This window comes from Eurosta solidaginis, chromosome 1 (assembly GCF_040869045.1).
Source record: "Eurosta solidaginis isolate ZX-2024a chromosome 1, ASM4086904v1, whole genome shotgun sequence".
NCBI lineage: Eukaryota > Metazoa > Arthropoda > Insecta > Diptera > Tephritidae > Eurosta > Eurosta solidaginis.
In genome coordinates this window covers 296,133,260-296,157,653 of record NC_090319.1, presented here as the reverse complement: position 1 = coordinate 296,157,653, position 24,394 = coordinate 296,133,260, and the positions used below count along the sequence as shown (strand labels likewise).

Genomic DNA, 24,394 nt, shown 5'->3' with positions numbered 1-24,394 from the left:
ATTGTGAGCGTAATTGAAATTTTGGCAACTCTTCTATTTTACAACTTTTTTATTATTTGACCAAGTTTTGTAATTTTAAATGCGCTTGGAAGCAAAATCTGTAGAGGTTATTGATAACAAATCAGAGACAATTCTGCTCACATTAAATGAATTAGGGTGGATCAACGAAATGTTAAATTTGGCCTTTTTACGATTTCAATCTCCTTGCGTAATCCCTTAATCCTTTTGATTGGCCTAAAATTTTTAACATACAAATTTTAAGGCTATCAATATATCTGGGGTGTGAAATCGACAATCGGAACAGTTTGCAAAATAAAGGCCACCCTAATAAACATGTGTGCTGTTGTTCTTGTGTGCAAATATTTATGCAACATAGTTCCTAAATTGAAGAAGTAAAAGCAAAATAAATTCCTAAATACAAATTACAGAAACTTTACACTCATGTCACTCATATGTGTACATGGTCGCGGTTGTTAGATGTGTAGTTTATAAATCTTTTTTTTTTTTTTTTTTTTTTCGGTGTAGTTGGTATTTTCCTCATTTTTGTCATCTGCACACTTAAGTGCATTGTTTGCAGTATTGAACTATTTTCTCTGACCTCACAAGCAATGTTGCATTCAGTGAAAATTCGATGAAATTTCCGTTTTGGCTTTATTTTTTTTTTCAGTTCTGAAAGCTTTTATTCCGCAACAACAAAAGTTTGTGTTAGAGGTTAGGTTGAACTGGCCGGTCAATAAAGACCTCACTTAGACTGAATGTGTTCATAGTGTTGTGTTAAAGAGGTATACCTTTTAAATTTTTCACTCCATTACTCCATTACATACTTAAATGAGTTTAGCTAGTTTACAAATATATACTCATTCTCTCCAAATGTATGTGACATACATGCAGTAATATACGGTACATCCCTGTAGGAAAATCCATAACTAGTGACAAAAATTTCTGTCTAGAGCAAGATATTTGCCATAAATGAACTCATTTGCCCGTAAATAGATATCCATAACATGGTATAAAAAGGAAGGTAGTTGCGCTCAAATTTTTTTGATGTATTTGAGGATTCTTGAAGTTTTATAATGCTGGTTGTTTCGCTAGAAGCGTTACCATACTGTTATTGTCTAAGGCGAATTTGTGGTTTTCGGGATGAAAATTTCCTTCAGGATAAAACGCAATGGTCATATACGACAATAATAATATGCTTTAGCACGATTTATGTGACTACATATGGATTGAGAATACAGTAAAACATGCAATTTTATTGAAAAATAGTGGATAATGACTCATACATTGGTAAATGACTTATATATTTATGGTAGCTTGACCCCTAAACAGAAACAAGTAAGTAAGGCTAAGTTCGGGTGTAACCGAACATTACATACTCAGCTGAGAGCTTTGGAGACAAAATAAGGGAAAATCGCCATTTAGTAAAATGAACCTAGGGTAACCCTGGAATGTGTTTGTATGAAATGTGTATCAAATGAAAGGCGTTAATGATTATTTAAAACGTAGTGGGGCTTAGTTCTATAGGTGGACGCCTTTTCGAGATATCGGAATAAGGGCGGACCAGGGGTGACTCTAGAATGTGTTTGTACGATATGGGTATCAAATTAAAAGTATTAATGAGGCTTTTAAAAGGGAGTGGTGGTAGTTATATATGTGAAGGCGTTTTCGAGATATCGACCAAATGTGGACCAGGGTGACCCAGAACATCTTCTGTCGGGCAACGCTGATTTATTTATGTATATATATCATACCACGAACGGTATTCCTGCCAAGATTCCAAGGGCTTTTGATTTCGCCCTGCAGAACTTTTTCATTTTCTTCTACTTAATATGGTAGGTGTCACACCCATTTTACAAAGTTTTTTCTAAAGTTATATTTTGCGTCAGTAAACCAATCCAATTACCATGTTTCATCTCTTTTTTCATATCTGGTACAGAATTATGGAATTTTTTCATTTTTCGTAATTTTCGATATCGGAAAAGTGGACGTGGTCATAGTCGGATTTCGGCCATATTTTATACCAAGATAAAGTGACTTCAGATAAGTACGTGAACTAAGTTTAGTAAAGATATATCGATTTTTGCTCAAGTTATCGTGTTAACGGCCGAACGGAAGGACAGACGGTCGACTGTGTATAAAAACTGAGCGTGGCTTCAACAGATTTCGCCGATTTTCATAGAAAACAGTTATCGTCATAGAATCTATGCTCCTATCAAATTTCACTAGGATTGGCAAATTTTTGTTCGACTTATGGCATTAAAAGTATTCTAGACAAATTAAATTAAAAAGGGCGGAGCCACGACCAATTTGAAATTTTCTTTTATTTTTGTATTTTGTTGCACCATATTATTACTGGATTTGAATGTTGACATAATTTACTTATATACTGTAACGATATTAAATTTTTTGTTAAAATTTGACTTTTAAAAAACTTTTTTTTAAAGTGGGCGTGTTCGTCATCCGATTTTACAAATTTTTATTTAGCTCACATATAGGAATAGGAGTAAGGCTCTTGCCAAATTTTATCATGATATCTTCAACGACTGCCAAATTACGGCTTGCAAAACTTTCAAATTACCTTCTTTCAAAAGTGGGCGGTGCCACGCCCACTGTACGAAAATTTTACCATTTTTCTATTCTAAGTCATAATGTCAACCCACCTACCAAGTTTCATCGCTTTATCCGTCTTTGGTAATGAATTATCGCACTTTTTCGGTTTTTCGAAATTTTCGATATCGAAAAAGTGGGCGTGGTTATAGTCCGATTTCGTTCATTTTAAATAGCGATCTGAGACGAGGGCCCAGGAACCTACATACCAAACTTCATCACGATACCTCAAAATGTACTCAAGTTATCGTGTTTACGGACGGACCGACGGACGGACATGGCTAAATAAATTTCTTTTTTCCCCCAGATCATTTCGATATATAGAAATTTATACCTATCTCGATTAGCTTATGCCGTTACGGATCACCGTTATGCGAACAAAGTTAATATACTATGTGAGCTCTGCTCAGCTGAGTATAAAAATACAAAACCGAATGGCAAATTCAAAGACCTTGGCTCACAAAATTGAACAGTGAAGTTTATTTTAAACTTTGTCAAAAATCGTTAAAAAGTGAAGTCTTTATTTTCAATCGACATGAAGCTTCAACAAAGCACAAACAAAGAACACTTCTATTGCAAGAAAATCCGGTCAAGCAGAGACAGATTGCGGATTGTTTAAGTACGATGCGGCCACTTCGGTATAAAAAAAAAGAGCAAGAACTTGGAATGGTGATGTACGCAATGCAAAACACTCTGCCATTTTCTATAATGAATACTTTGCCAAAAATGGTGAATCTCTTGTTCGCTAATGAACAACAATCAGTTTCCAAATGTAGCAAAACCAAAGGAAGTGAAATGGTGAACTTAACCTTAGGAACATTTGCCAAGCAAGAAATTGTAGAAGAGTGGAAAAGAAAAAAATTTCATTTTTGATCGATGAAGGTACCGATATAGCCACTAAGAAATGTTTAGTGCTGATAGCTCGATATATACCGGAAGGAAAATGTTTTGTAACTGATAAATTTTTTGGTTTAAAAGAAATCGACGATTTTATTGCCCAAAAAATATTCGATACAATAATAAATTTTCTGTCAGAACTTGAAATCCCAATTGGTAATCTCATTGGTTTGGCGACGGATAACGCATCGGTTATGAAAGGGGAAAAAGGTGAGGTAAAAGCCAAACTAAGAGAAGTGAATAAGAACATGTTCTATTTGGGTTGTACTTCTCACTCGCTTAACCTTTGCTTATCTGCTGCTTCTAGAGAATTGCCATTAGAGCTAGGGAAAGTGGTGAGGGATATATACGCATTTTTCGCACATAGCTCGAAGCGTAAGAAACACTTTGCAGAATTTGAAGATACATTTAATGTAGGCGCACACCAATTGTTGCGCTTATCAAACACAAGGTGGCTTTCGCTTGAAGCTGCAGTTAAAAGGGTCCTTGAGCAATGGGAACCAATTAGACATTATTTTTTGCTCATGTCCTTTGGGGAATTATACGAATCTACTGCTTCAGATATACTGAATATACAATACCAACAAAGGTTTATTTCTTGTTTTTATCTTAAATACTATGCGAAATAAATAAATTAAATAAATTGTACCAATCCCGTGGTACTCATATTCATTTGTTATATGAACGCATTACAATTTTCTTCAAAAGCCCTAAAATTAGACTACCATGATACAAAATTGTACTTGAATCTTTCTCAAATGTATTTTGGGCTTCAGTTTAAACAATTTGAGGAAAACCTCTGTGGTGATATTGATATCAATGCAGTTAAATGTAAACTTTTAAATTATTATATCAAGCTGTGCGATGAAATATCTAAACCCTTTAATTTTTCTGACAAAAGCTTGAAACTGTTATCATATTTTGATCCATTTACTATACAGTGAGGTGATATGCAAACTATTTTACCACTGTTACAGTATTATTCTTTTTTTGAGGGATCGGAAGAGTCATTAAATAGAGAGTGGAGAAATTTAATCATTTATGACAAAAACAAAATTGAACAAGTAAGGAAGGCTAAGTTCGGGTGTAACCGAACATAACATACTCAGTTGAGAGCTATGGAGACAAAATAAGGAAAATCAATCTGGGGTAACCCTGGAATGTGGTTGTATAACATGTGTATCAAATGAAAGGTATTAAAGAGTATTTTAAGAGAGAATAGGCCATAGTTCTATGGATGAACGCCATTTAGGGATATCGCCATAAAGGTAGACCAGGGCTGACTCTAGAATTTGTTTGTACGATATGGGTATCAAATGAAAGGTGTTACTGAGCATTTTAAGAGGGAGTGGGCCTTAGGTCTATCGGTGGACGCCTTTTCGAGATGTCCCCATTAAGGTGGACCAGGGGTGATTCTATAATGTGTTTGTACGATATGGGTATCAAATGAAAGCTGTTAATGAGTATTTTGAAAAGGAGTGATCCTTAGTTCCATAGGTGGACGCCGTTTCGAGATATCGCCATAAAGGTGGAACAGGGGTGTCTCTAGAATGTGTTTGTACGATATGGGAATCAAATGAAAGGTGTTACTGAGCATTTTAAGAGGGAGTGGGCATTAGGTCTATAGGTGGACGCCTTTTCGAGATATCGCCATTAGGGTGGGCCAGGGGTGACTCTAGAATGTTTGTACGGTATGGGTATCAAACGAAAGGTGTTACTGAGCATTTTAAGAGGGAGTGGGCATGAGGTCTATAGGTGGACGCCTTTTCGAGATATCGTCATTAGGGTGGGCCAGGGGTGACTCTAGAATGTGTTTGTACGATATGTGCATCAAACGAAAGGTGTTACTGAGCATTTTAAGAGGGAGTGGGCATTAGGTCTATAGGTGGACGCCCTTTCGAGATATCGCCATTAGGGTGGGCCAGGGGTGACTCTAGAATGTTTGTACGATATGGGTATCAAACGAAAGGTGTTACTGAGCATTTTAAGAGGGAGTGGGCATTAGGTCTATAGGTGGACGCCTTTTCGAGATATCGCCATTAGGGTGGGCCAGGGGTGACTCTAGAATGTGTTTGTACGATATGGGTATCAAATGAAAGGTGGTAAGGAGTATTTTAAAAGGGAGTAATCCTTAGTTCTATAGGTGGACGCCTTTTCGAGATATCGCCATAAAGGTGGACCAAGGGTGACTCTAGAATGTTTGTACGATATGGGTATCAAACGAAAGGTGTTACTGAGCATTTTAAGAGGGAGTGGGCATTAGGTCTATAGGTGGACGCCTTTTCGAGATATCGCCATTAGGGTGGGCCAGGGTGACTCTAGAATATGTTTGTACGATATGGGTATCAAATGAAAGGTGGCAATGAGTATTTTAAAAGGGAGTAATCCTTAGTTCTATAGGTGGACGCCTTTTCGAGATATCGCCATAAAGCTGGACCAAGGGTGACTCTAGAATGTTTGTACGGTATGGGTATCAAACGAAAGGTGTTACTGAGCATTTTAAGAGGGAGTGGGCATTAGGTCTATAGGTGGACGCCTTTTCGAGATATCGCCATTAGGGTGGGCCAGGGTGACTCTAGAATGTGTTTGTACGATATGGGTATCAAATGAAAGGTGGTAATGAGTATTTTAAAAGGGAGTAATCCTTAGTTCTATAGGTGGACGCCTTTTCGAGATATCGCCATTAGGGTGGGCCAGGTGTGACTCTAGAATGTTTGTACGATATGGGTATCAAACGAAAGGTGTTACTGAGCATTTTAAGAGGGAGTGGGCATTAGGTCTATAGGTGGACGCCTTTTCGAGATATCGCCATTAGGGTGGGACAGGGGTGACTCTAGAATGTTTGTATGATATGGGTATCAAACGAAAGGTGTTACTGAGCATTTTAAGAGGGAGTGTACATTAGGTCTATAGGTGGACGCCTTTTCGAGATATCGCCATTAGGGTGGGCCAGGGGTGACTCTAGAATGTTTGTACGATATGGGTATCAAACGAAAGGTGTTACTGAGCATTTTAAGAGGGAATGGACATTAGGTCTATAGGTGGACGCCTTTTCGAGATATCGCCATTAGGGTGGGCCAGGGTGACTCTAGAATGTGTTTGTACGATATGGGTATCAAATGAAAGGTGGTAATGAGTATTTTAAAAGGGAGTAATCCTTAGTTCTATAGGTGGACGCCTTTTCGAAATATCGCCATTAGGGTGGGCCAGGTGTGACTCTAGAATGTTTGTACGATATGGGTATCAAACGAAAGCTGTTACTGAGCATTTTAAGAGGGAGTGGGCATTAGGTCTATAGGTGGACGCCTTTTCGAGATATTGCCATTAGGGTGGGCCAGGGGTGACTCTAGAATGTTTGTACGATATGGGTAGCAAACGAAAGGTGTTACTGAGCATTTTAAGAGGGAGTGGACACTAGGTCTATAGGTGGACGCCTTTTCGAGATATCGCCATTAGGGTGGGCCAGGGGTTACTCTAGAATGTTTGTACGATATGGGTATCAAACGAAAGGTGTTACTGAGCATTTTAAGAGAGAGGGGGCATTAGTTCTATAGGTGGACGCCTTTTCGAGATATCGCCATTAGGGTGGGACAGGGGTGACTCTGGTATGTTTTTGTACGATATGGATATCAAATTAAAGGTATTAATGAGGGTTTTAAAAGCGAGTGGCCCTTAGATGTATATGTGAAGGCGTTCTCGTGATATCCACCAAAATGTGGACCAGGTGATCCAGAAAATCATCTGTCGGGTACTGCTAATTTATTTATATATGCAATACCACTAACAGTATTCCTGCCAAGATTCCAAGGGCTGTTGATTTCGCCTTGTAGAACTTTTTCATTTTCTTCTACTTAATATGGTAGGTGTCACACCCATTTTACAAAGATTTTTCCAAAGTTATATTTTGCGTCAACAAACCAATCCAGTTACCATGTTTCATCCCTTTTTTCGTATTTGGTATAGAATTATGGCATTTTTTTCATTTTTCGTAATTTTCGATATCGATAAAGTGGGCGTGGTTATGGTCAGATTTCGCCCATTTTTTATACCAAGAAAAAGTGAGCTCAGGTAAGTACGTGGGCTAAGTTTAGTAAAGATGTATCGGATTTTGCTCAAGTTATTGTGTTAATGGCCGAGCGGAAGGACAGACGGTGGACTGTGTATAAAAACTGGGCGTGGCTTCCACCGATTTCGCCCATTTTCACAGAGAACAGTTACCGTCATAGAATCTATGCTCCTACCAAATTTGAGAAGGATTGGTAAATTTTTGTTCGACTTATGGCAATAAAAGTATTCTAGACAAACTAAATGAAAATGGGCGGAGCCACGCCCATTTTGAAATTTTCTTTTATTTTTGTATTTTGTTGCATCATATCATTACTGGAGTTGAATTTTGACTTAATTTACTTATATACAGTAAAGATATTAAATTTTTTGTTAAAATTTGAATTTAAAAAAATTTTTTTTAAAAAGTGGGCGTGTTCTTAATCCAATTTTGCTAATTTTTATTTAGCACATATAGAGTAATAGTAGTAACGTTCGTGCCAAATTTCATCATGATATCTTCAACGACTGCCAAATTACAGCTTGCAAAACTTTTAAATTACCTTCTTCTAAAAGTGGGCGGGGCCACGCCCATTGTCCAAAATCTTACTAATTTTCTATTCTGCGTCATAACGTCAACTCATCTACCAAGTTTCGTCGCTTTATCTGTCTTTTGTAATGAGTTATCGCACTTTTTCGGTTTTTCGAAATTTTCGATATCGAAAAAGTGGGCGTGGTTATAGTCCGATATCGTTCATTTTAAATAGCGATCTGAGATGAGTGCTCAGGAACCTACATACCAAATTTCATCAAGATACCTCAAAATTTACTCAAGTTATCGTGTTAACGGACGGACGGACGGACGGACGGACGGACGGACGGACGGACGGACGGACGGACGGACGGACATGGCTCAATCAAATTTTTTTTCGATCCTGATTATTTTGATATATGGAAGTCTATATCTATCTCGATTCCTTTATATATGTACAACCAACCGTTATCCAATCAAACTTAATATACTCTGTGAGCTCTGCTCAACTGAGTATAAAAATTATTTCAAGACGACTTGGTTACAGGTTGGACTGCGCTAAAAAATTAAAAAAATGTCTGCGATGATTTTATGTTTGCTGAATTATCGGCATATATGTGCAATTGGGCAGTCCTTCCCCATAGCACTGCTGGCGTTCTCACTAATCAATGCAGTTAAATCTTGTAAGAGAAATCGTCTGAGTGTATTACGTGTGGAAAATCAAATTTTCACCAAAGAAATGTGTGATTTTTATAATACTTACGTACCTTCGAATGAACTTATACAATTTTATGTAAAATTTAACTTTATTGGTGGGAAATTCGTGCCAAAAACTTTGTAATAATCTGATTTTTCGACTGCTGAGTGGAATATCGCCGTATCTCTGCCGCCGTTTCGAAAACGCCCTATCCCAGAAAATTTTTGAATAACGCCCTATTTCAGAACTTGTTTTAAAAACGCTCTATCTCAGCTTAAATTTAATAAATTTGTGTGTCAAAAGAAAAACTGAAATATGGTGATTTTGAAAAACATTCTCAGATAGGGCGTTCTCGAACTGGCAGCCGAGATACGAGCGATATTCCACTCAACCGTCGACTGCAGTATCCGATGGATGCCTTCGATGGCACGGATGTAAGTTGTAAGATTTAAAAAATAAATTGTTTTACGCACAAGTCTATTTCATTAGATTTGGGCTATTGGTATTCGTTGGATACCATTGAAGTAATCTGTTATTTTAAGGTTTCTTAGTAGTATTATTATATGTTTGAACTATGTGTTATGTAAAATGGAATATTTGGAGACTGTAAATTAACTTTAGTCGTATCCACACATGATTTGTTGAAGTTCTTGGTCGGTAGTTCGCATTTGATTATCAATTTCAGCTGTTAAGGTTTTTGTAGTAAAAGAATTTTCAAACTTTTAAGACTAGTTCTTTGATACTTATTAAAAAAAAAACGCCTATAAACTACCGACTACTAACTTCAGAATTAAAATTTTGGGTTTTGATAGCAGTAAAGTCTATTCTATGTGCTGCTGAAATAACTTTAAGTAATATTGATTCCTGTATTGAACAATTGTGTATGTCAATTTCGAGTGGAGATGATTTATTTGCCTTTAATTTGTGTTTCTTATATTCCTCCTAATAGCTCTGATAATTTGTATTTTGATCATATTAATAATATTTTAAATTTAAATCTCCCGAAAGGTAATGCGCAACTTTGTGTTTTGGGTGATTCTAAATTAATTTAAATTGCGTGGTCTACTATTTCTGATGAAGATATGCTTATTCCAAGTAATGTGAATAGTTGTAGTGAAATATGCATAATTGATGGATTACTTGGTATACAATTAATGCAAATTAATGGCTTTCTAAATGAGTTGAGCAGGATTTTGGATCCCATTTTCATTTGTCCTGATTTAAAATTTCAATTGTATAAATCTGTGGTTCCTTTATCTGTAAATCTGTAAATGATAATAAACACCACATTCCACTTATCTTGGAACTTGAGTTTTATAAATATCCAAATCGTTGCACTAACTCGATGCTTAAATTCGATTACTCGCGGTGTAATTTTGATCTTGTTAATGATCTAATATTAAGTGAGAATTGGCCAACCTTATTTGCAGATCGATCCCTAACTGATTGTTTTGACATTTTTAAGTGTAAAATACGTAGTATATCTTTCGGAATTATTCCACGTTTATCGCCAAAGGTCCATAAACTACCCTGGCATAATCGGAACTTAAAAAATTTAAGAATCTTCTTGATAAATTTCATAAGCTTTATAAATGTTCTGGTAATTCGCAGCATAAAATAATGTATGAGATATACTTGACTGAGTTTAACTGTCTAAATAAATTTCTTTATAAAAATTATTTACTCGGGTTTGAAATGAATATCAAATCAAATCCGAAGGCTTTTTAGAGTTTTGTATATTCAAAACGTTCTTCGTCAGTCATTCCGTCCATAGTGTCTTACAATGGCATGAGTGCTAGTACCGCTAATGAATGGTCTAATATGTTTGCTGAATTTTTTAAATCTAATTTTGTTGATAATTGTGTTCAGTGTGATACTTCTTATGTTGGGCAATGAGCTTCTTCGCTTGATTTCGGCTCCCTAGTTTTAACTGAGGAGGACATTTTCACAGCTATAAAAGACCTTAAATGCTCCAAGCAATTAGATGCTCATAATATCTCTGTTTTTTTTTTTTCTCAAACAATGCACATCATCTATAGTGTATCCGCTACTTTTGTTGTTTAATTTGTCTCTTAGGTCAAGTTATTTTTTGGATGAATGGAAAGTGACTTCTGTTACTCCAGTTTTTAAGAGTGGGAGTAAGAATCTGGTTTCGAACTATCGTCCTATCTCTAAAATTACTAATATTGCTAAATTATTTGAAAAAATAATTAGCTCTAAAATATCATTTGCTATCAAGCCCTATATTTCGTATACTCAACTTGGTTTTACACCGGTCACTAATCTAACTCTTTTCTCTAATTTTTGTATTTCAGCCTTTGTGGATGGCTTTCAGGTAGATACAATCTATAATGATTTGTCCAAAGCTTTTGATAGAGTGTCTCACGACTTATTAATTAAAAAACTTGAAAATTTGGCGTTCATTATACATTCTTGTCATGGGTAAAATCATATCTTATAGATAGAATTAACTATGTTGTTGTGGATGGCGTAAAATCATTTTCATATAGAGCTACTTCTGGGGTTCTTCAATGTAGTATCCTTGGTCCTCTATTTTTTGTTATTTTCATCAATGATTGCTCAGAATGTTTTTCCTTGTATGAACATCTACTTTATGCCGATGTTTTAAACATTTTTTAAAAAATAACAAGCTGCTCTGATATTGAAATTATACACAATGAGGTTAAAAAATTCCAAGAATGGTGTGATCGAAATATGCTAATGATCAATATCGAAAAATGCTGCTCGGTCACCTTCAACAAAATTAGATTGCCACTCATATCTTCGTACTCTATTTCTGGCTCTTTCCTCAGTTCTACTCATAAAATCAAAGACCTTGGGGTTGTTTTTGACTCGAACTTCACGTTTATTGATCATTTGAATTACATCATACCTAAAGCATATTCCTCTCTAGTTTTCTTTAGGCGAAATAGTTCAGAATTTAAGGAGCTTTATACTAAAAAATTACTGTTTAGTACATTTTTAAGGTCCAAATTGGAATATGCTTCTATAATCTGGAATCCGTTTCATGAAGTGCATTCCAATAGACTTGAGTGTATACAAAAAAAGTTTCTAAAATTTGCATTATCCAGTATTAGGTTTAATATGCCTATCCCGTCTTATGTTCCGCGGTGCAGACTGATCAGTCTGCATACTCTTGCCAGTAGGCGATTGATATCTGGTTTAATTTTTGTTTCGGAGACTATTGATTGTCCGTTCTTATTGCTTTGTATTAAACTCAATATTCCAGCTAGAAACTTGCGACATCATGATTTATTTGCTATTGGCCTCTGCAAAACTAGGTATGCTCAAAATGAACCAATTATCAGACTACTAGCGGAATTTAATTTGTTATGTAGATAAATAAATGTAGATATGTTTGTAAATCGCAATGTATTTAAGGAAAAACTTTGTATGTACTATTTTTAATATAATTAAATCCTATGTACGTCTTAGTCTGTAAGGTTTCTAAACCATAGACTTAATAAATAAATAAATAAAACATCCGGAGAGTGTCTTTATTGCTACAACGACAAAAACAACATTCCCAGTTTATATGAGGTCTTACGTATTGGCCACTTTAACTAGCCTTATTTACCAATTAAAGGCAATTGTGTATGAAATTCGAAAATAGTGGAACATTCAAACTCCATATTTTCTTCAACTGTCCTGAATCTATTTCCGATTCTTCTAACTCAAAATATTTGTGTTCAAAGCTTACTGAGAAGGTTCAGTTACATTTAACAGAAATAAAGTCATCCAACTAAGAAACTTTTCTCAATTTTCCTTTTTAAAGTTTATCTCTGAAAACTGTTACCGGAAACTTTGTAAAAGATTTTTCTTAAACAAAAAACTGATTTTGAAATAATTTTTTTGCGCAAAAAGTAAGATTTAACCTTTTTTGGCATCAAATTCTTTACTCACCGAAAATAGACGCCAGGCGTACGCTGATCAATATCTGTTGGATATATACGTCCCACACGACATTTCGAGAACCATATACCAATAAAAGCCGGATCACGGCGTTTGGGCCAATCCTTTATGGGAAAATTAAGCGGATATGTAAGATATTCTGGTGGATCAGAGAATTCCAAGTAGCCGTTAAGTGAAAGCTGCATGTACAAAATAAAATATATAAAAATAATTTAAAATAACTCGTATATATTTATTACAGGGACCCATTTTAATATTTATTTTATTTTATTTTTTAATCGAAGTAGTTCGGTTTAAAAAATTTTCCCAGGTGCAAATTTGTGGGATTCCGGTGATACCCAAAGCATTTTTATTACGTATTATACATCCTCTTTATTTTTCGAACTTTTTTCAAAAAAAAATTCAAAAATAAACGTTAAATTCCGACATTTATTCTATAAGCCCGAAAATAAAACTTAAATTTGGACTTTTATTTTTTAAGGACAAATAAAATTGCGGTCCTATAACTATTTAAGGGCTCATCCAAATGAAACGATTTTTTTTTACCAATAGATTTTCTTAATGTCTAGTTTTGAAACCTTAATCGCCATTTGAAAGTTTTTGTTCCTAATACCAGAAATTTATTATAGAAAAACTAAAACCAATTCCCATAGCACTTTACTTACACTTTTCCATAGAAAACTTGCAACTGCTTTTTTGTTCATAAAGTTTAATCCATATGAGATATTACCTTGAAAGTTGATATACCGCGCTGAAAAAATCAGTCTCATTTGGATGAGCCATTCCATAGTTATAGGACCGGACTTTTATACTATCCTTGAAAAATAAAAGTGCGGATATAATTTTTATTTTTGGACTTGTAAAATAAAAGCCTGGATTTAGCAATTTCTTTCGGACTTAAAACTAAAAAGTCCAAAAATATTTTTTTTTCTGAAGCACTTTTATGTTAAAGGACATAACAGTTTGGGTCCCTGATTTATTGTGATTTTTCAACTCACCCTCGTATAATTGTAAATAAATCCAAAGAATGGCAAGCGGAAGTTCAAATTTTTGTGCAACTGTGTCATTGAAGCATGTATATCGTATTGATAATCACCACGCCCTCCATACATATCCTGATCGAAATACCAATACATCATATGTGAACGAATCTCTTGTAAACGTTGTGGACTAATCACATAACCATTAGCAACATGTGAAGGTATGGATGGCGGCGCCATGCGATTATTATTATTTGCTGGAAATAACAAAATTAAATAAAATTTTTTTTCTATTCATTCAATCAGAAATAAAGCCGAGAAGCTGAATGGAGCACACCTCATTTTAACCCCAGAGAATTTTGGTTTTAACTAAATTAAACTAAGAAAGAAATATGTAATCCTATTGTCCAAGCTGCGATGCAAACATTAAAACAATGAGATAAGCAAAATACCTCTAATAAAAAAAAAAACAAAGGACACTCCTACAAGTTCAATCTTTATGGAAAATAACAGCTGATAATGCACGGAGGCATGAAACTATTAAAGTTTGAGCTAAGGCAACACCTACAACTAACTGTTTACCTTCATTAAACAAAATTAATCTTAAGCTATTGTTTACCGTTTAAAAGCGTTTAAATAACCTCAACGAGTCTCAGTTTTAGAAATAGTACGAATTTGCTACCTGCTTAAGAAGCACACGTTTGCGCTGAGCATAGCTAACCACAGGTAACATACATAAATAATTGTAACCTGCCTGGTGCGTCTGCGATATGCATCCTCAGTATACCTAATTTTTATACCTGAACGATGCAACAGAATGGTATATAAATATTCCAGCTTGCTTGCAAATCAATTCATAAGTCAACAAGCTGTCTTGCGAGCCTATCAATTTTCCGAACACTTAAGCAACCGAAAAATAATGAATATTCAAGTTAAATACACTTTTGGAAATCAAGATCAAGGTTCATCTTCCCGTACTATGCCGTACTATCAAGAAGCAAAATTGGAGAAAGATACTGCAAACCGCCAAGAGGAATACTTCAGACGCTATCGTCAAAGAGGAACGTTGCCTAAAGTGGCAGTGGTTCCTCCAGTGATAAGAGGTCAAATGCTGGAAACGAAATACACTAAAAATATATATCAGCCAACGGCTAGAGAATTTGGATTCACAGAAAAAAGTTGCCTGAACGAACCATCTAGGAGTAATAACAAGAATGATAAGCCAGTGGCAGTCTTAGAACCATATATTCGCAATATAACTGAACAAAGTGAAATCAGATGGAATGAACATGATCTACACATAGCACTTGAATCATTGTTTTCACAGGAATGGATATAAAGCCATGATTTAATAGACACATTAGGATTTAACATTTTTAATAAGTAGATAAAACTTGTTGTGATTAACATTACATTGTGCTTAAAGCTAAGTTAAAAATAGTTCTTAGGCTTAAAATATGCAGATAAATAAGCATTTATATATGGAATTTAAAAGTAAAATAAAAATAATAAACAGAATGATCAATTTAATTGCCAAACTTTTCAATTATTTCTAAGGTTGGAACAAGTACGTTTATTTTATGTCAACAAGGGTGAGAAGAAATAATAATCGTAGCAAATATAGTTGAAAAATTGTTTAAGTCATGCTTACAAAAACATTGCCAGTGAAAATTTCCGATTTTTGAAATTATACTCATTTAAAAATAAAGATAATAAATGTAAAGCGCGATAACTTCCGAAGAGATTTTAGATCGAGCTTCTCTTCCAATTTGCGTCGTGCTCCTTTTTAATGTTTCCTACAAATTGGCGGGATGGGACCTACTTGTTTTATGCCGACTCCGAACGGCATCTGCGAGGGAGACATGTTTTCACTGAGAGCTATTCATGGCGGAAATACACTCGGAGTGATTGCCAAATACTGCAAGGGGCGACCCCGCTTTGAAAAAATTTCTTCTAATTTAAAAACCGTCTTTCTAAAATTTTGATGTTGCTTTGCCCGAAGAGTGAACCCAGGGCATTCTGTGTCGTAGGCGGGGCACGCTACCATCACACCACGGTGGCCGCCATTAGGTGCGTTATAAAAAATGATGAGAGTGAAACCTAAAGGCCGTGACACAATGACATTTTTCATATAGATGCGTTTAACACAAGCTTATGCATTCCAATAACATCGCCACAATCAACCAAGATGTTGCGTTTGTAAATATGAAGGAACTTCAGACGTGGCAATTGAAGTTTATTACGCATTGCCCATTCACATACAAAATTTCGCGAAGCACTGTTTTAAACATTTTCCCTATACAACAAAAATACTTGCTAACATATTTTGTGCCGTAATCGATTGCTATATTGCAGTTTTTAATTGCGAAAAATGTTAGAAAATTTACCAACCAGTGGGAAAAATAATTTCACTTGCAAAGTGTGCCAACGCCTTTAGCCAAAGCAAATGTCAAATTCTTCTTCTTATAATTTGCTTGGAACAAAATTTGGGAGATGGCAACTTTTCAGTATCAGATGGCGAATTTCAATCTATAATTATTTCATTAGTAGCTAATCGAATGCCTAATGAAGTAAAAAGCACAATGCCACTCTGTTGGGAGCGTTCAGTTTCTTAGTTTTTGGTGTGTTCAGTGCTTAAAAATGTCATTTGTTAAAGTAAATGTCATTGTCTGCATGGCGGAACGATGCAAGGTGGCCGCATCGAACAGCTGATTATAACCTTTTTTTATTTGATTTGATACATCAACTTCCGGCACAGTACGATTTTGACATTTGTCGAATTTACAAAACCAAAGTACATGGAATTCTTATTTTGTATGTAGGTATCGTTGTTGTTATTGTTGAGTTCAAGGCCGAATTAAATAAAACGATTTTATTTGGTTTTAATTTAATTTAATGTCAATATTTCGACCTCAGTCTGAAGTCATCATCAGGACTGCAAAAAACAATACGTATTTATAACAAATATATGCACCTAAAAACATTAATTAACATATATCATATCAACACAACTTACATCTTAAGCTGCACTTGCAAGAATAACATTTAACAAAACAATTATAAAATGAAACAGCGATTGATAATCTAAACAGAGAGTATAAACAAATGAAAGAACCGTAATTGTAAACAAAAAATTTTCAAAACAACAAAGTAATAGACGGAGAATACATAAATGCGTGGTCATCTCAGCATTACAATTACATTCAAAACGAAGACGAAGCCTTTATATTTGTGTGGGTGGGTAAAAAATGTGTCACGAATGTTTGTTGTTCCTGATTAGGTTGCGGTAGACATGTGAACAATTCACGTTGTCCGTTTTAAAATTCATCCTCTTATCATTAGGGGTGTCCACTATGTGTAGCATTTCTAACATGAAACGTTTATTATAATTTCTCTCCTTTTCTAAAATAGCGACATTGTCAAAGTCCGGGTAATGTCCTGTATCTTGGCAGTGCGAAGTTAAAGCTGTTTTGTTGTCCGCAAAATTGTTCCTTAATTTTATGTTAGATTTGTGTGGGGATATCCTTGTCTTGAGTTTTGTTTTTTTAGTACCCACATACATATACTTTCTCGCATATGTGGGACCCGTCACCATTGCAAGGAATCTTGTATACAATATCCAATTTTTCTTGTGTTGAAATTTTATCTTTTAAATTACTGAAAATTTTCCGTAGTGTGTTGTCATACGTGAAAGCTAACCGCACGTTTTCTTTGTCATACATGTTCGAATATCTTATTCTTTCTGATAATATCGGGACATATGTTGCAGACTTGTATATCTTGACGTTTTTAGCTTCTTTATTAACGCTATCACTGGGTCGAGAATAATAAGCGCGAATTATTTTTTGGTTAGCTCTGTGGGAAAGTTGTTGTTTTCCAAGATCTTTTTAATAACTATAATATTTTTCTCATGGTAAATATTGTCGCTGATGGACAAAACTCGTCTGACAAAATTATTAACAGTGTTCAAAATAAGTCTTTTTTCATGTTGTGAGTAGAAATTTATGAGCCTCCCCGAGGCTGTTGGTTTTTGGTACCAATCTATGGTTAAGAAATTATTCCTTCTATATCCAAGAATTGTAGTTTTCCGTCTTTTTCTATTTCCAATGTGAATTTGATGGATCTGTGATATCCATTGAGTGTATTCAACATTATGTTCGTATTTTCCGTTCTTATTATAGCGAATAAGTCGTCCACATACTTTGTTAGTAATCGCGGTTTGTTCACCGATTCAGTCTCAAATCTGGTTAACAGTTCTTCCATCACGATATCCGCTATTACAGGTGAAGCTGGTGATCCCATTGGCATTACTGACCGTTGCTCGTATATTTTTCCCTGTACTTAAAATATCGGTTTTCCTTGATACAGAACTTAACAGCGGTCAAGAAAAGCTCTTTTGCCATGGACGTGTGTTCTTTTATCTGGTCCCATTTGGAATCTATTATATCAAGGGCCAAATCTAATGGGATACTGGGAAATAAGGAAGCAACATCGAACGACACTAAACACTCATCATCATACACATAAGTATCCTTAATCCTATTCTTTAAATCGCTGTTTCATTTTATAATTGTTTTGTTAAATGTTATTCTTGCAAGTGCAGCTTAAGATGTAAATTGTGTTGATATGATATATGTTAATTAATGTTTTTAGGTGCATATGTTTGTTATAAATACGTATTGTTTTTTGCAGTCCTGATGATGACTTCAGACTGAGGTCGAAATATTGACATTAAATTAAATTAAAACCAAATAAAATCGTTTTATTTAACCCGGCGTTGAGCTCAATAATAACATCAACGGTATATACTAACGGCCAAAAAAGAAAATAAATTATGTATGTAGATATGTCACCATGCTGCCACCTTGTATCGTTCCGCCATGATTGTCTGTCATATAGCATTGTCATTTTATTTGCTTGACATTTCATCCTTCATACTAATCGAGCAGTTACTTCTGTGTGAAAGCAAAAAATTTACGATTTCATTTGAAGATGAAATGAGATCATTAAGTTTCTGTGTGAAAACAGTATAAAGCTGCAGACATTGGTGCTTTATCGGTAACCTTATAACAGCTGATTCGACCAACCTTATGGGAATCAATGCAATCGATTATTGCTGCCGCTAAGGTCGTAACCGTATCGTAGCCAACCAATTGGTTTTTGGTTTACCGTCGTAACGATAAACAGCTGATTACGTTAGGGATACGACTACAGCGATACGACATACGGCAACAATGACTCCCGCTTTAACTTGCTTCGAGTGAGCCAGACTTGCTTCACACCAGGGATGATAAATGGATTTTTTCATTTTGTACCAAACTAGGAAAAAAAATTTACCAAATCATCCAAAAATGTGCCAAAATATGCGGATGTGAATTTGAACCAAACTACAGCTATATTCTGCTTCTTTATCCAAAAACTGTTTTTAGTCAGGAAACTTACTAACACAAATTAAAGGTAGTATAACAGGGAATATGATTTATGAAGCAATACTTTTCCTGTAAACACAAAATAAAAGAAGTTTGAAGCGTACAATTATGTACATATATAAAAACATTTCTTTATTGAGTACCACTTAGAGATATACGCCGCCGATAAACGCCGCCGCCGCCGATTTTTGTCGTTTTTGGCACGCCGCTGCCGAATGTCAAAAATATCGGCGCGGCGGCGGCGGCGTCCGGCGCGTTACTATATTTTCTACTCGTTTAAGACTGTTTAGGCCATTTATTGTTCATGTCAAAAATTGGTCGGATATGAGCTAAAGTGGTATCAACGGATGTGCCAGTTATAAGAAACTAATTGCGAAATTTAACTCTTTCTAACTGTTCAAAAGTTATTTTAAAAAAACGGGTGCTTTCGATGTCAGCTTAAGACGGACTTTGCATCACCCAATTCACCAAGTTATTAAAACAAAACACTAAAAGAAAAGTTATATAATAAATTTATATGCTCACTTTGCATTTTTTTTTTTTTTTTTTCAAAAAGTTAATAATGAACAATGAATTCAAATAAAATGACCCGATGCGAACATGTTTTCAAATTGTAAAAAGTTGTTAAAAAAAAAGAAAATGACCCAAAAAAAATGCCGATTTTTTTTAAGTTTATATTGCAATTGACTGAAAGAATAAGCGAAATCAGTTATGCAAAATCCTTTATCTTTAATCCTGATTCTTACCTCATACTTAAGTTGAGGATATAAATATTTACGTATGAGAAGGGTTTGAAAAATCACTTAGGTTTACATTCAAACATCTGTTGTTTATTTGCGAAACTATACAATAGTGTCTGAAATGTTAATTTTGATTTTCACACTTCATCCTTCAACACCAAAGTCTCCCGGTTTAACATTTCCTAAAGTTGGCGGCCCTATCCAAAAGAAGTTCCTTGGAGTGAATCACATTGATTATAGCTTATCAACCATGTTTAAATATCACCTACACGTTACGCCTCCTTTTACAAATGTGAATACGTAGGCACATATATTTACCAGGTGAGGCTTTGTCCTTCGCAAGAAGAACACTTAAAGTGGCGAAGCAAAAGCTTCCCCAAGACAGTCGAACTAATGACCATGTGTGCTACTACCCTAACGTAGTGAACAGTCCAACTAGTCTGAAAACTGAAGCTATGCGGTCGTCCATAATGAGCTCTTATATCAAAAGGCCGGAAAACAGCAGTTAACATCTTTCAACTTAAAACCGGTCGACTTTCACCCTTAAATATCGTTTTGATTTAACGAAGACTATTGAAATCAATGTTGTGAACACAAACGTCTGCAAACTTTGATCTACATTTTAAAAATTTTATCCACGGTCCTTGTAAAATTTTAATTATGTAGATGCGCCGACGATTATACGAGTCCGAAGTCGCAGTCCTATAGCTTCCGTGCTGGCATATGGTGTGAGGGCCGGAGGCGTGGCAGCGCCTGTTGGTCGGTATTGCTACTGTTCGCACATCGGGAATTGTAGCTCTTAAAAACAGCCGAAAAAACTGGAGGAGCCTGTGCCACGAGAGTCATGAGTATTAATAGACCATTTATAGCAACCGTAAGTCGCCTTTGTGCGTGACCTCCAAGGTGCCACAAATGATTTAAAGAAATTGTGTTCGCGACGATTATTAGGAGTTAACCTCAGGTGAAACTACGCTTTGCGCGAGATATACAGGCAAAAGTGTGACCATTTTATGTATCTCTATTTCTTTTCAGCAGACGCAGCAGTACCAATTCCAAAGACCGGGGTTAATTTCGAAGCCTCTCTGGAGTAAGTGAACGACGGACAATCCCTCCCCAAGGAGCTACTCCTGAAAATTTTTGAACGATCTGCGAGATTTTGAGGCAAAAACCCAGGATCTTTCCGAAATGGCCAAAACGTTGATTTTCTTAAATACATACAAACAAAACCTTTCCTAAATATTATTTTTTTAAATAGAAAAATTAAGAAAAGTAAGAACACCGGCGGGCCACCGCGCCGCCGCCCCCAACAAAGTGATCGGCGTAAACCTCAAGTACCACTAAGGAACATAAAATTAATATTCACAAAAAAAATAACAGCTGCATTCAATGTAAAAACATTTCATAAAAACATTTTAGGTACAAAAGATTTAGATTCAGGTATAAAAGTTGACAAACTGTCGCCTACATCTATACTAATAACTCATGTTTCAATCACTACTTTAACAGTTCTTCTTCTTTGAGTTCTTTAAATACCTCAGTTGACAAAAAGCTTTTTCTCATATCTATATTATGACAACTACTGTTAGTTCATTTCATCAAGTCTTTAGTTTTTATTAAATTCGAAACTGTGTTTATTTGAAGTATATTTCTTCACTTAGTTTTATTTAAATTTTGTGTAGAAAATATCCTTTCTACGTTTGTGGATGAATGTGGAATCGACAATATGCCTTGAACTATTCTATAAATATTGGAAAACACTCCCGCATTTAATTTATTTTTAAGTGATCTTAATTCTTCCAAAAGCTGCTATATTTAAATTCTTGAATTTTTAAGGCTCTCATGCAAGCTCTTAATTCAAAATTAATTTTCTCTATTTTATCAAATGCAGATTTCGGAAACAAGTCCATAACTAAAGGCACAATACTATTTGTTTCATCGCTTAAAATACTTTCTGGTGAAGGCTTTGCAGTCCACAACTTTTTACTTTCTTTAATAAAGTACTGCAAAATTGTATATAAAATTGTTTAGCACAGCTCCTAAATATGTGTATGCCACATTAACACCGCAGTAAACTTCATCTGTGGTTAAGTGATTGTCGTCTGAATCAATATTTAGCATCCAAATACGACTGGGGCCTAAATAAGATTTTTTTATGATCGCGGGTTCGAATCGAGCTCAAGGCCTAACAATAATTTTTTATCATTATTATTGTTATGATAAATTTTTTCTTAATTGAAAAAATTTTTAAATTAGAATAGAAGAAAGAAAAAATTTTAGACAACTGCCAAAGCTCGTTGTTGTCTAAAATTTTTTCTTTCTTCTATTCTAATTTAAAAATTTTTTCAATTAAGAAAAAATTTATCATAACAATAATAATGATAAAAAATTATTGTTAGGCCTTGAGCTCGATTCGAACCCGCGATCTTAAAATCAGTAGGCCGATATAACAACAAAAATTATTAAGATTTTTTTATAAATTTTTTAATTTGGTAATAAGTAAATGTATGCGAATATCTTCAGACTGCATTTCTATATTCACATAATATATTTCATTTAAAATATAAGAAAGAAATGTAAAATATACTTTATAAATAGGACTTTGAAAATTTTCATATATAAGCTTAATATCATGATTAATGCTTTTATTGTCAGGTACGTAAAGATTAAAATAATACTTGAGGGCATCCCATTGCTCAAAATTTCTATCTATGACTGCTTGTCTCGAAATATTCTTGAAAACTCTGAAAGTCTGCCCTCCTAAGGCGGCTGTTACAAAAATTATAGTTTACGCTTTTTAAAAATTTATCAATTTTGTTGGGAAATACATCACAAGCGGCCATTGAAGCTAAATTTAAAATGTGACAAACACATCCATTAACATACAGATTTGGAACAACTTGCTTCACCCTTGCTTGCTCACCGCTTTTTGCTCCCATCATAACCAAGGAATTGTCGGCAGTGAAACCAGTAAGTGATATTGAATGGTCTTTCAAAGATTAATAATGGCATTAAAAATACCCTCCATGCTCCTATCGGTCAAAGGTATCAAATCTAAAAATCTATCAATGCACTTTTTATCAAAAATTCGAATCGAAACTGCCAAATTTTTTGATATACATATATCAGTCGTTTCATCTATTATTAGAGAGTAATAATTCTTCTGACAAACTGCAATTATGAATTTATAATTTTCTGGTCCTGTTATTTTAGTTATTATTTTCTGTGCTTTAATTCTATTGATGCAAAATTTGTTCACAATTTTAGAATCAGTTATGCTATTTTTCATAAGCATATTTAAATGATCCATATTTGCAAATGGCAAATTGTGTTCGGCAACAAAACAACTTAACTATATATTTTCTTCGAAAAATTTAAAATTTTTTTGTACATTCAGAGCGGCTTTGCAAATGACTTGAAGTGTAGTGCTGTATTTTACAAAAATGTACCAAATATGTCAATGTAGTACCAACGTACTTTCGGGAAGCGAAATGTACCAAAAAAAGTACAAATGTACCATGATTATCACATCACTGCTTCACACAAATTCTTACTCTCCATCGTCAGTCGTTAGCATAGATCTTTGTCATCTTTGGTCGTCAGCGAAAGAGCAACGAATAAACACTGCGCACGGCTGTGCACAAATGTTAACATTCCCAGTGAGAAAAATCACGATGGGGAAACGCAACTGGTAAAACATCCTTTTCATATGTAGCTCATCTTCCAGATATGTTTAGGCCTGAGTTTTTACCTTTGGGTATGTTATACTCAATAATTTTCAAATACAATATGACTTCTTTTAAATAATTTTAACCAAACTAATGACAATTTCTTAGCGAAAAGGTAAAAAAATACATGAATGTATCTTTATGTTTTTTTAAGTCAACCACTTGTTTTTTAAACATTTTGTATTTTCATCGTTGCAGCAAATGTATTTGTTTCGGAAATATGATTTTTTAAGCAAATTTTTGCGATATTTGCCTTGTTCAGCCGCTTTGACAAACCAAATTTCATGATCATTTGCATGTAAAAATATCGGTTACCCTTCGAAGCGAATAAAACTTAATAAATTGGGGAATTGGCAATATTCCAAACTGTTTTTGAATGAAAAAAAAAATTTCCAAAATTCTTGGGATAACTTTTTTTAATAATTGCACCATCTTTTGAATATAAGTTTTCAGCTCATGCTGATATTATTGCGTGTTACTGTTGTTAATGTTTAAGAATGCATAATAATACATCCCTTGAAAAATACACTTTCGTTTGTTAAAATTCTTAAATAAAAGAAATAATTTGTTGGTATATTTGTATGTTTTTACATATATACTAATGTTTGTACACCAAGGAAATTTAATCTAAGAAGATGTATTTGCATATCCGAAAGCACTCCGCCGATTTTATCCAAATTTGCTGGATCACTTCACAGAGAGTGTTCCTGTGATATTTTATTTCCGGGAAATGGATCAGAGACCGATTTATTCGAAGGAATTCTATTCACTATTCGATGTACATGAAATATAGGTGGCACTTTTCCTAGA

At 34.7% G+C, this 24,394-nt stretch overlaps 1 protein-coding gene across 4 annotated transcripts in view; it reads right to left on the bottom strand.

Moving 5' to 3' along the window:
* The window catches only part of mesh (sushi domain containing 2 mesh), a 109,280-nt gene that overhangs the window by 71,683 nt on the left and 13,203 nt on the right, over positions 1–24,394 (bottom strand). For all 4 annotated transcript variants that reach the window (XM_067761150.1, XM_067761151.1, XM_067761152.1 and 1 more), the window contains exons 3-4: positions 13,709–13,947; positions 12,702–12,889 (exon numbers count right to left, since the gene is read on the bottom strand). In XM_067761150.1, coding sequence (XP_067617251.1) covers positions 12,702–12,889; positions 13,709–13,947 — 427 coding nt within the window. The remainder of the gene's footprint in view (positions 1–12,701; positions 12,890–13,708; positions 13,948–24,394) is intronic.